The sequence below is a fragment of the Camelina sativa genome, unplaced genomic scaffold, assembly GCF_000633955.1.
Source record: "Camelina sativa cultivar DH55 unplaced genomic scaffold, Cs unpScaffold00566, whole genome shotgun sequence".
Lineage (NCBI taxonomy): Eukaryota > Viridiplantae > Streptophyta > Magnoliopsida > Brassicales > Brassicaceae > Camelina > Camelina sativa.
This window is the reverse complement of record NW_010921733.1, coordinates 30,580-42,555: the sequence shown is the minus strand read 5'-3', so window position 1 is coordinate 42,555 and position 11,976 is coordinate 30,580. Positions and strand designations below refer to the sequence as shown.

The 11,976-nt window shown below is 36.8% G+C and overlaps 1 protein-coding gene across 13 annotated transcripts in view; it reads right to left on the bottom strand.

Moving 5' to 3' along the window:
- Nucleotides 1-7,787: 7,787 nt before the first annotated feature.
- LOC104773522 (CCR4-NOT transcription complex subunit 1-like) overlaps nt 7,788-11,976 on the bottom strand; it is a 20,662-nt gene continuing 16,473 nt past the window's right edge. For 10 of the 13 annotated variants that reach the window (XM_019242688.1, XM_019242691.1, XM_019242690.1 and 7 more), the window contains 13 exons: nt 10,877-11,011; nt 10,714-10,797; nt 10,391-10,537; nt 10,169-10,300; nt 10,006-10,053; nt 9,773-9,919; nt 9,642-9,703; nt 9,298-9,451; nt 9,001-9,192; nt 8,810-8,914; nt 8,590-8,724; nt 8,289-8,489; nt 7,897-8,209 (listed from right to left, as the gene is read on the bottom strand). In XM_019242688.1, coding sequence (XP_019098233.1) covers nt 7,958-8,209; nt 8,289-8,489; nt 8,590-8,724; nt 8,810-8,914; nt 9,001-9,192; nt 9,298-9,451; nt 9,642-9,703; nt 9,773-9,919; nt 10,006-10,053; nt 10,169-10,300; nt 10,391-10,537; nt 10,714-10,797; nt 10,877-11,011 — 1,794 coding nt within the window. In that variant the 3' untranslated portion in view covers nt 7,897-7,957. Of the gene's footprint in view, nt 8,210-8,288; nt 8,490-8,589; nt 8,725-8,809; nt 8,915-9,000; nt 9,193-9,297; nt 9,452-9,641; nt 9,704-9,772; nt 9,920-10,005; nt 10,054-10,168; nt 10,301-10,390; nt 10,538-10,713; nt 10,798-10,876; nt 11,012-11,976 lie in introns of all 13 variants that reach the window. The other 3 variants (XM_010498150.1, XM_019242694.1, XM_019242689.1) reach the window with 2 other exon arrangements.

Sequence of the window (11,976 nt, the reverse complement as noted above, 5' to 3'; positions counted from 1 at the left end):
AAAAAAAAAAAAAAAAAAAAAAAAAAAAAAAAAAAAAAAAAAAAAAAAAAAAAAAAATCTATATACTTTGGAGTATATCATTTTTTTCTTTTTTTCTTTTTCATAATTATTTTAAAGATTATATGTTATTAATTTAATGTGAGTTCTGTATGATAAAATTTTATATTTTTCTTAAAAAGTTATGTAAAATATAATAACTACAAGTGATCTATACATAATAACAGTATAATATTTTTTATTTAAAAAATGTTATTACCAATACTTTGCTTTCAAAAAATAATAATTTTTGTGACATTTTTTAACTTGTAAGAAATACATATAAAATCTATTTTCAGTCTAAATTTGTTTATATACGAAAAAGCACAGAAAATGTGACATGAGCCCATATTAAAACGTTTGGTAACGGCAATCAAAAATCAAAACAAAAACAGAAAGACTATGATGGAACATGTCTACTCCTCCGAGCAAAAGTGTCCCTGATGAAAGAAAGGAGTCGCCTGAATTTAGCGATCGTCATGGCAGCTCATTATATGTACGTCATGTTCTTTTTTCTAAGTATTCGACTTCACATTTTAAGTGAATTGTATAAAATGTATAAATCATTTGTTATTCAATCATAAATTTTAAAAAGTTTCATAAACTAATGATTTAAAAATCTACTTTAAAATCTATTATTATTCAAAATAGTTTGTAGATTTTGATTTTAATAATTTTTAAGGGGTGTATTCAACTTAACATTTTAAATGATTTATGTAAAAGTTACAAATCCTATGATATTCAATCATGGATTTTAAAAAGTCTCCTGAAATTCACTGTTATTGAAACGATAATTTAAAAATGTACTTTAAAACCTACTGTTATTCAAAACAGTTTGTTGAATTGGATTTTAATATGTTTTAGGGATTCTGGAGGATTTGAGAGGATTTGTCTAGTTAAAAATACAGAAATCCAAATCTCATGGTTTTAGGTGGGATTTAAAAGAATTTTACCTCAAATCATACTCTCTCTGTCTCACATAATTTGATGTTTTAGAAAATTTTTGTTGTCTTTCAAAAATTGATGTTCTAAATATTTTAATATTCAAAAAATGTTATAAACCACTTAACGGATGGACTCCATAACCAAGCCCATACACGGCCCCGTACATGGCCCGTGTCCGTCCAAGACAATAAGGCCCATCGGCCATAGGTTTTATGTCTAGTCGGTTATGTACTTTACTATATACATGTGTAACCTCGAGTTTATTCAATCAATAAGAACAAGAGAATTACATCTTTCGATTCCCTAGTTTACAACACGTTATCAGCACGATTGCCCTAAAGATCCAGCTGAGTAAAACCCTATAACCCCTAAACCGCTGCCTCTCTTCTTTGTTCTTACCCAAACCATACTTCCCATACTAGCTCAAGATCAACCCTTGTTCGTGACTAGTCCTTGTTCGAGATCAGTTCAAGCAAGCTTGTGCTTGTGATCAAATAACTATCCAAAACCAGTTCGAGGTTCGTGGTCTTGTACGTGAGCGGTTCGGTTTCTGTTCGAGAGAAGGGCGTCGTTCGTTATCCTGTTCATGATCGGTTTGTTGTCCAGTACCAAATCGAGGTTCGTGGTTCGTGATCAAGGGAAAATCTGAGGTCTTTAGCTCCCAGATCAAAACCGGTCAGACTCCTTTGGTGTTAAGGTAAAATCGAAACTTATGGGACCATATAATCGAACCTGATCTTAAAACTATTGAACCCTAAACATGCAAGTACACAATTAACAAAGTTTAAGATCTCTAAATCCTATAAAACTCTAAAACCGGTCGTTTAGGATTGTTAGATTGATTGTGAATTGCACCAAACTATGTCAAGTTTAAAATCCGGATTGATTGATTGTTTATTGTTGCTTGATTTTTTGTTGCATAAGAACCCTAGAACTAAACTGTTAAATTCGAGTTTCATAAGAGTATTATTAATCCGGTTGTTCTAGGATATTTCAAATCTAAAATTTCATGCATCCTTGAAATAGAATCGAATTTGCATAGGGTATTATTAATCGAATTTGGTATAGATTATTCCTGTAAATTTCGGCTGCATAAGAACCCTAAAATCATAATTAAAATCGGAACCTAGTGAAAGTCTAGTTCCCTAAAATTTTTCTAAATCCTAATTAGAAAAGGAAAAGTTAAGAAAAAGGAAAATTTCTAAATTTTCTAAGAAAAGGAAATTGTTGCATGTTAGTTTCTATTTAGATTTGTTTGTTTTCCATGCATACCAAAAACCGAAAAAAAAATTATAAGGCAAGGCATGGTTCGGTATTAAACGCAGATACGGACACCAACAAACGGTGCTCCTACCAAAGGCTCAATTCGATTGGAAAAACCTAAGTATCCAGGACTACAAATCCGTGGATGAGTATAACTCAGAGCTTTTTAGGATTGTCTCACTCCTTAGGTTGTTTGGTACTGAGGTGACCAAGAAAGAGCTGCTAGAGAAGACATTGTCTACTTTCAGCACTCACAACATACTACTTCAGCAACAGTACCGCGAAAAAGGTTTTAAAACCTATGGGGCTCTAATCTCGTGTTTGCTGCTAGCTGAGCAGAACAATGAGCTGTTGTTGATGAATAGTGCTATGAGACCTCCTGGTACAGCCCCATTACTAGAAGCACACAAGGTAGATATGGCAAAGCAAAATTCTAAAGAGCCTAAAGAGCCCAAGGAGACCAACTATGTCCACAGAGAAAGACACTATGGTCGTGGCCGTGGTGGCAGAGGACGTGGTGGTCGTGGACAGTACCAAGCTAGCCGCTTTGATGGTTATGGCCGTGGAGGCCGTGGCCGTGGTGGTAGGGGTCGTGGGTCCTTTAAACCACAAAACAAGGCTAAATTGGTTTGTCACCGATGTGGTATGTCTAACCAATGGGCCAAGAATTGCAGAACGCCTAAACATCTCATTGATGCATATAAAGAGACTCTGAAGAAGAATCTAGAAGCCAACTATGTGCATCTCGATGGTGAAGATGACTTCGACCATGAGAATGATGATTCACTAGACTATGAGACTTCCGATTGTTTTAAAGAAGATAACTAGTTCTAAATTCTAGTGTTGGTTTAATTTCTAAGCTTTTATGCTTTATTTCGGTTTATGTATTGGATAATTATTTTGGTTTAAATTCAATGATTTTATTTCAATATATATTTGCTTGTTTTATTAAAGTTTAAAACAAAATTATTGTCATTATAGAAATGGCCGAGGATATGAGTGTACTAGTGGTGGACAGTGGATCCAGCCACACAATATTAAAGGACAAGATATTTCATAAACCTCATAATGAAAAGTGCCAATGTTAGTACAATTGCGAGTATAGCAAGCTTAATAGAAGGCTACGGCCAAGCTCACATATTATTACCTAATGGCACACATATTGAACTAAGTGATGTCTTGTACTCACCCATCTCTAAGAGAAGTTTATTGAGCTTTAAAGACATTCGATTGAATGGTTATCATGTTGAAACAAAGGGTGAAGGGAGCAAAGAATTTCTATACATTACTGAAATCGTGAATAGACATAAGAAGGTCCTAGAGACTATACCTGCACTAGACACTGGTTTATACAATGCTAAGATTAACATGATAGAAGCTAACTTGGCAAAGAATAAAATGTTCAATGAACAGTTCACTCTATGGCATGACCGGTTTGGCCATCCGGGTTCGAACATGATGCGTAAATTGATTAAGAATTCGAATGGGCACACTCTTAAAGAGAGAAAAGTTATCCCTAAAAATCTCACGTGTGTAGCATGTGCACAAGGGAAACTTATTATAAGGCCATCACCAGCAAAAGTAAATAAAGAAACTTTGCATTTTCTGGAAAGGATACAAGGTGATATATGTGGACCAATACACCCACCTTGTGAGACGTTTAGATATTTTCTGGTTATGATCGATGCATCAACTAGATGGTCACACGTTTGCTTGTTATCCACAAGGAACCTAGCATTTGCTAGGATGTTGGCTCAAATTATAAGACTAAGAGCACACTTTCCAGATTTTCCACTTAAGACTATACGTCTAGACAATGCTGGTGAATTTACATCCCAAGCGTTTAATGAATATTGTATGTCCATGGGGGTGAGTGTGGAACATCCTGTGGCACATGTCCATACACAAAACGGATTAGCTGAATCCTTCATTAAACGAATACAACTAATTGCTCGACCATTGCTAATGAGGTCGAAGCTTCCTATGTCGGCTTGGGGACACGCAGTTTTACATGCCGCAGAACTTATACGCATCAAGCCATCTAGTGAACATAAGTATTCACCATCCCAACTACTAACGGGTCATGAGCCAGACATATTCCATCTCAAAACATTCGGGTGTGCCGTTTATGTACCAATTGCTCCACCACAGAGAACTAAGATGGGACCTCAAAGGAGGATGAGAATATATGTTGGATATGAGTCTCCCACCATTATAAAGTATCTTGAGCCGACCACAAGAGATTTATTTAAGGCCAGATACGCGGATTGTCACTTCGTTGAGTTCGAATTCCCAATGTTAGGGGGTGAGACTAGCAAGCTGGGTAAAGAATTAACATGGAATCAAACATCCTTAAATTGGCAAGATCCTCGAACTCTAGCATGTGATGCAGAGGTTCAAAAGATTATTCATTTGCAGAAGCTAGCTATTCAATTGCCAGATTCCTTTGTTGACCCAAAGAGAGTAACAAAATCGTACATACCAGCTTGTAATGCATCAGTACGTATTGATGTTCAAAAGGAACACAATCAAGTTGCTAAAGAGTCTAAGCCACGTTTAAAACGAGGTAGACCGTTAGGTTCCAAAGATAAGAACCCTCGGAAATCTAAGAAAGGTGCAAATCAAACCGAGGTTAGGGAAAATGCAGACATGGCCGCGGCAAATCCTAAGGTACCAAATGAGGTTTCGGACGCTGAACCTCAAGGTCCTGAAGGTATTGATAATAATGAGATCTCAATCAATTATATCATGTATGGAATACAATGGAACCGTAAAGATGTCGACATTGATGAAGTATTTGCATATAAGGTAGCATTTGAAATAAATGAGGATCATGAACCCATGTCTATATTAGAGTGCATTCAAAGTAAAGATTGGCTAAAGTGGAAAGAAGCCATTGACGTGGAGTTAAACTCTTTAAAGAAGAGAAGTGTGTTTGGTCCGATCTTAAGGACAACACCTGAAATAAAACCAGTTGGACATAAGTGGGTCTTTGTAAGGAAGAGAAATGAGAAAAATGAAATCGTGAGATATAAGGCACGGTTTGTAGCATAAGGATTCTCTCAAAGACCAAGAATAGACTATGAGGAGACATACTCCCATGTGATGGATACAACAACATTTAGGTACTTAATAAGTCTGGCTATAAGAGAAAAATTGGATTTGCGGTTAATGGATGTTGTAATCGCATACCTATATGGTCCACTGGATAATGAAATTTATATGAGATTACCAGAGGGTTTTGAGCTCAAAGATAAGAGTGGTTCTCGAGAACAGTACTGCATAAGGCTGAACAAATCCCTTTATGGACTGAAACAAAGTGGTCGAATGTGGTATAATCGATTAAGTGAGTATTTAGCTAAAGAAGGCTATAAGAATGACCCAATCAGTCCATATATATTTATAAAGAAGTTTGCAAACAAAGGGTTTGTAATAATAGCAGTGTATGTGGATGATTTAAACATCCTTGGAACCTCTGGTGAAATAGCCCAAACAGTAGAGTATTTAAAGAAAGAATTTGAAATGAAAGACATAGGCAAGACTAAGTTCTATTTGGGATTGCAGCTTGAGTACATTGGTAATGGAATCCTTGTGCATCAAATGGCATATACAGAAAAGGTACTCAAGAGGTTTAATATGTACCAAGCTCACCCATTGACCAACCCAATGGTTGTGAGAAGCCTTTATTTGGATAAAGATCCATTTGGTCCAAAGAAGACCGATGAAGAGGTTCTCGGTCCTGAAGTATCATACCTCAGTGCTATAGGAGCGTTAATGTTCTTGGCTAGCCACACTAGACCGGACATATGTTTTGCCATGAACCTCCTAGCAAGATTTAGTTCTTGTCCGACTAAAAGGCACTGGAACGGTGTTAAACATGTTTTGTGTTACCTACAAGGAACGACAGACTTTGGTTTATTTTATACTAACTATAACAAAGAAGGTTTAGTTGGTTTTGCTGATGCAGATTACTTATCGGATCCGCACAACTCTAGGTCTCAAACCGGCTATGTGTTTACACACGATGGTCCGGCGATCTCGTGGCGTTCTATGAAGCAAAGCATTGTGGTCACTACGTCCAACCATGCGGAGATCCTAGCAATTCATGAAGCCGGACGAGAGAGTGTATGGTTGAGGTCGATGACTCAACATATTAGGGCGAATTGTGGTATGGTCGAAGACAAAGAGCCAACCGTAATCTATGAAGACAATACGGCCTGCATCGCACAGCTCAAGGAAGGTTACATCAATGGAGATCGAACGAAGCACATACTACCCAAGTTCTTCTTCACACATGAACTACAAAAGGCCGGAGAAGTTTAAGTGGTGCAAGTTCAATCATGCAACAACTCAGCCGATCTCTTCACCAAAGCATTGCCGACAACAACATTCAAGAAGCTCATGCACCAGATTGGAATGCGGAAGTTTCAGGACTTTAGGGATGCTTAGAACAGGGGGAGCAATGCGTGCTGTACTCTTTTTCCTTCACCATGGTTTTGTCCCATTGGGTTTTCTTGGTAAGGTTTTAATGAGGTAGCAACCCCCCAGCGTATTGCATCGATCCCTTAGCATCGGCATGGTTATGTCATCCAAGGGGGAGTGTTATAAAGCACTTAACGGATGGACTCCATAACCAAGCTCATACACGGCCCGTACATGGCCCGTGTCCGTCCAAGACAATAAGGCTCATCGGCCATAGGTTTTATGTCTAGTCGGTTATGTACTTTACTATATATATGTGTAACCTTGAGTTTATTCAATCAATAAGAACAAGAGAATTACATCTTTCGATTCTCTAGTTTACAACAAAAAGTGGAAAAGTAGAGTAAATGTCAGAAAAGAAAATCATTACATAAACATGTGATGACCAAAAATAAAAAGAAATAAATTATAAAGAAAAAAAAGTAAATTATAAATTAATCATATCCATCTATTGTCTTAATATGTGTGTAAAATCCTAAATTTCCTAAATCCCATAAAATCCTCAATACACCCCCTAGGATTTGAGAAGATTTCTTTAATTAAAATACAGAAATCCAAATCACATAGTTTTAGGTGGGCTTTGAAATTCTTTTATAATAAACCATATCAACTTCCCTAAAATCATCAAAATCATTTAAAGTTTCATGAAAACAAATATTAGATTAAATAAACCTCCACCCCCCTCCCATCCTAAATTAGATTATGGTGGTCTAGGTTTGTAAAGGATGATTATAAGTTAGATTTTATAGTAAAATGAAGTGTAATATATCAGATTGAATCTATAAATAAAAGTGTTATTTTAGATTTTACAATAAAACTATGTTTAGGTTTATAAAATAGAATTAAGTTGTAAATCAAAAAATTAAACAAGATTATATATCAACTTAGAGTTATTGAATTCATAATTTTTGTTAATGATTTACTTTTCAAATATGTTTATTACATGTCATAAGATATAGTATAATTTCATTGGATAAAACAAGAAGAGGTGAATGTAGTAGACCTAAGTGTTATACCTTGTTCTTGTTCCAAACAAGAAGAGGTGAATGGATAAAACAAAATTTCGAAAGCCACCTTAAGAGCAAGACAGCAAAATCCATTCTTTTTCTTGTAATCAGGAAAATTTATGAATTTTGATGATCAAGGAAAAACTAGACTCCTAAAATCTCTCCTATATTGTTACAACAGAAAGTCAAAATACGCATACACATATACAAGTTTAAAGGCAGGGCTAATGAGAATTGTCTGAGACCCAACCAGAGACCATTCCCTCGTCAACAGGCTTGAGGCCACCACAGGATCTGGCTACAGATTCAAAGAGTTTCTCAATCTCAGGCGCACACCTAATGAAGGCCTGTTTCCAGAAGCCATATCTTGGATTCTTGATGAGCTCAATGAATGTGATTAGGAGGCCCCATGGATGTGGCCGGTTCACAATGAGCCTTTCCAACAGCACTCTTGTTATTTGTTCCTGTATGATCTCCTGTTTCATTCAAGCCAAAATCAGATTACCAAGCCCCCTAATTTATTCACTCAGCTCTTAACAAGCAAAGCAACCTCACCTGGTCAGATTCGAAGAAGAGATAGAGCATGATGAAGGAAAAGTAATGTGTGTGGTTGTTGGGATATCGAAGCTGGTTGGCAATGGCATTAAGGAACAGATAACGTCCTTCCGTATCAAGTTCCATACTTAAATACTTAAACATCTGTAAGGCCACAACATTTTGAGCCTGTGTCTCACCCGCCTGTAGCTGCTGAATAGCCTGTTATGGCAATGTCGATCAATTGCACATTTCATTAACGCATACATTTGAATAAACTAGACTTTCTTTTTTTTTAAAGCCATAGTTGTTAAACCCATACCTGCATTCCAGTATATAGCACAAGCGAGTTGATCAATGGTACACTGTAACGTGTTCCAGCTGAAGTAGCCTCGCTTGACGAGAGAAGTAACTTCTGTTTCAGCTCACTAAGGAAAGTTGAATTCTGTTGCCTCGACTGCAGAAAATTATATGAGTATTATCCGAAATATAATAATCTCACGAACCCCAAAGAATAAACAAGTAAACTGAGGAACCATTACCATAAGATACTCATCCACGTCATTTTTCATTTGCTTTCCTTTTAGCGCAGCATCAACCTCGGAAAGGATACAGGGAGCTTCTACAATCTCAGGCAACAAATCAATCTGCAATGAACACGATAAATCAGCCTACAAGGGATATAATTTCTATAGAATTTAAACATGCTGGGCTCTCCACTATCATCTCGAACCTTTAAGTTTGGAGTAGAAGGATCTGGAAGCCTCATGTTCCGTGGAAAAGAACTGAGAATAATATTCCGCATTTGTATGCAACTTGAAGGAATCACATCACAGAAAGTAAAATGATAATCACAGAGAAATTCTGGGAAGTCATGAAGCAGCACCAGCAACACTCTCAATGTCCCTTTGTATAGGAAATGAACCTACGTAATTAATAAACAAACAAGAGAGAGACCACTTTAAGTTACCATCGACTACATCCTTAGTGCTCAATGAAACAATATAACAGAAGAGAAAAAGGCACAAACTGGTCCTCCGAGTTCAGCATTTCTTAAAAATGGCTCAAGGAACTGGAGCAAGTCCACCAGCAGGCGTTGAACATATGGCCAACCCTTCTGGCCATTTACTGTAAGTAATTTGGGCATGAAGCTTCTGTGGCTGACAAGCTCTAGCCATGCAAAGCTGAAAATTTTAAAAGATCCTCAGCGAAGCAGAAATAAATAGGAAAAAAAAAACAAATCATAATAAATAAAAGATAAAAGAAGACACATATGTCAACCACATGGTACATTTCACAACATATGTATTTGACTGCCCTCATAGTTCCTGAGAGATTCCATTTTCAATAGAAGGAATGGAGGTATATCCTAACCTGAAAGCAGGAATCTTAAGAGGCTGCAACGCGTGGAATGTGTTGGCAAAAGCTGTGAGAACCTGCAACAAAGGATGAATGTTAGTGATACCAATAAAATAGCAGATACTTTAAGTTAAAACAAAATGCACCTGAAAGTTTGCACCATCAGTCCCAGGATCCAAGGAACATAAGTCCAGCAGCCAGTTGATGAACAATCGAAAATATGGTTTTGGATTGAGTGATGTCTTTTTATCTTCTGCGTCCTTTTGTATACATCTCACAGTGACAGCCATGATCTGAGACCAGTAATCAATATCAAACCCACTCACCTTTTTGATGATTTCACCCGTAATAGAAAATTATGGTTTATGTGTCCCCTTACCTCCGAAAGAAGAAATAACTTGCTGCTGGACTCCTGCTCAGGGAAATACTGAACAGATTGTCATAAGAAACAAACAAACCAAAAAAAAAAAGCTTAGCAGGCAGTGTATTTTGGGTATTTTTTAATCCACAAGGCACACCATAGAAATTCATGAGCATTTTACCTTCAAGATCGAAAAAACAAGCTTTGCATACATATCGATGGCGAGGAATGATGGACTCTGAGCTTGCTGAGGAGATTGCACAGCACCAGAACTTATATCTTCAGAAGATATACAATGAGCAACAGAAATTTCCTAAAGATAAGAAGGCCAACGTTAATAATGAGGTCTCTCATGATACTGAAAATATGCTGATGGCAAAAATGTCTTAAAAGGTTATCTCACCAGAAGAGTTCGGAAAAAACTCTCTGTCGTATCATCTCCCTTGAGTAATCCAGTCTGATGCAAGTGAAAGACATATTGTGAACAAGCAGTTTCATTTGCACCCGGAAGTTCGCAGATTTGATACCAGCTTTCAAAAAGCGTGGACACCTGCCAACAAAAAGAAGAAGATAAACTACACGCACAACAAACTATGTATGATAATAGCTTCACCAGAAAATTCGTTCTGTTCGTAGCGAAAATTTATATTCATGCAAATTCCCAATCAACCATTAACAAAAAGTAGTTCATATGAAGTAATGAAAACTAAAATGCGGAATATTTACCCGATCCCGGAAGCCCGCAGGATCTGATTCCACATATTCCAAGCTGGTATTCACATCTGTGTTAGAAGTGGTATTGCACGCAACCTAATAAAAGAGCTAACATGTCAAAAAAAAATACCCAGTCTCATTACACGTAACATTCGGTAATGAAATCATCTGAAACCTTTTCATCCTTTTGCCTATCATTGTACTCATTTCCGGTTGCACTATCAGAGAGGCCAGCTGAGTTAGTAACTGGATTTCGTATGATGTCAATTAACTGTTGCAACGACTCAGGAGATCCGGATTTTGAGGCAAGCTACAACCAAAACAATAAAAAAATTGCAACATCACAAAAATAATAATGCCAAATTTCACAACGAAAACATTATATTTACACCTAAAAAAAATGCAAAACATGTCAACATAAAAAAAAAATATTTGCACCTAATCACAATATAGGTCAGTTAGCGTTATGGTGCAGTTTTAGTATAGAAACAATACAACCTAAGCTTCTCCCAATTTGTATGTTTTCAAACCTATTAATTTGCCTTGTTCTTATGACAAGCATGATTGATAATAGAACAAGACTATGTGATTGCAAAAGCAAACTAAAAAAAATAATAAAATCGCAACCTTTGCCAGCGCATCAACAAGACTGTGGAGCTCTGAAATGACACTGGACTCTTCAGTGACCAAGGATTGGAGTAGAGAAATAGCAAAGTCAGTTGCGCTCTCTGCACAGCAAACAACTAGTTAGACATGTTCACTTGCCATAAAAAATGTATGTACAAGGACATAAAGGATAATGCCGTCAGCATACTGTTTCTCCCTCCATCAAGATGCTTCGCCATGTGGACATTGTACTCCGCTAGGCTGAGCAACTCGCGTTGAATAAGACCAATAGTAATGTCTTTGTTAAGCTTCCTCTCCTCCTCTGAATAAATTACCTGTATCAAGAAATGCCAAAGAAACAAAACCTCATATCAACAATAATTTCAGGGAATATTATCAGTAGCTCCAACTAAAGGAAATAAGAATATTATCAGTAGCTCCAACTACAGAAAATAAGCTCGATCTGGCGCTTATATGATCGGTTTTATGGCAGAAAATAGTGGCAAATATATGAGAAGTAACTGAACTAATGCCGATAAGAGAAGTGTGATATACAATAATAATAAGAATGATTAGATCTTGAAAAGGTTGTAGACATACCCAACTAGTGAGCTCTTTAACGACACGCTTGCAAACATCACGAATAGCAACAAGTATTGCTAGGTTAGC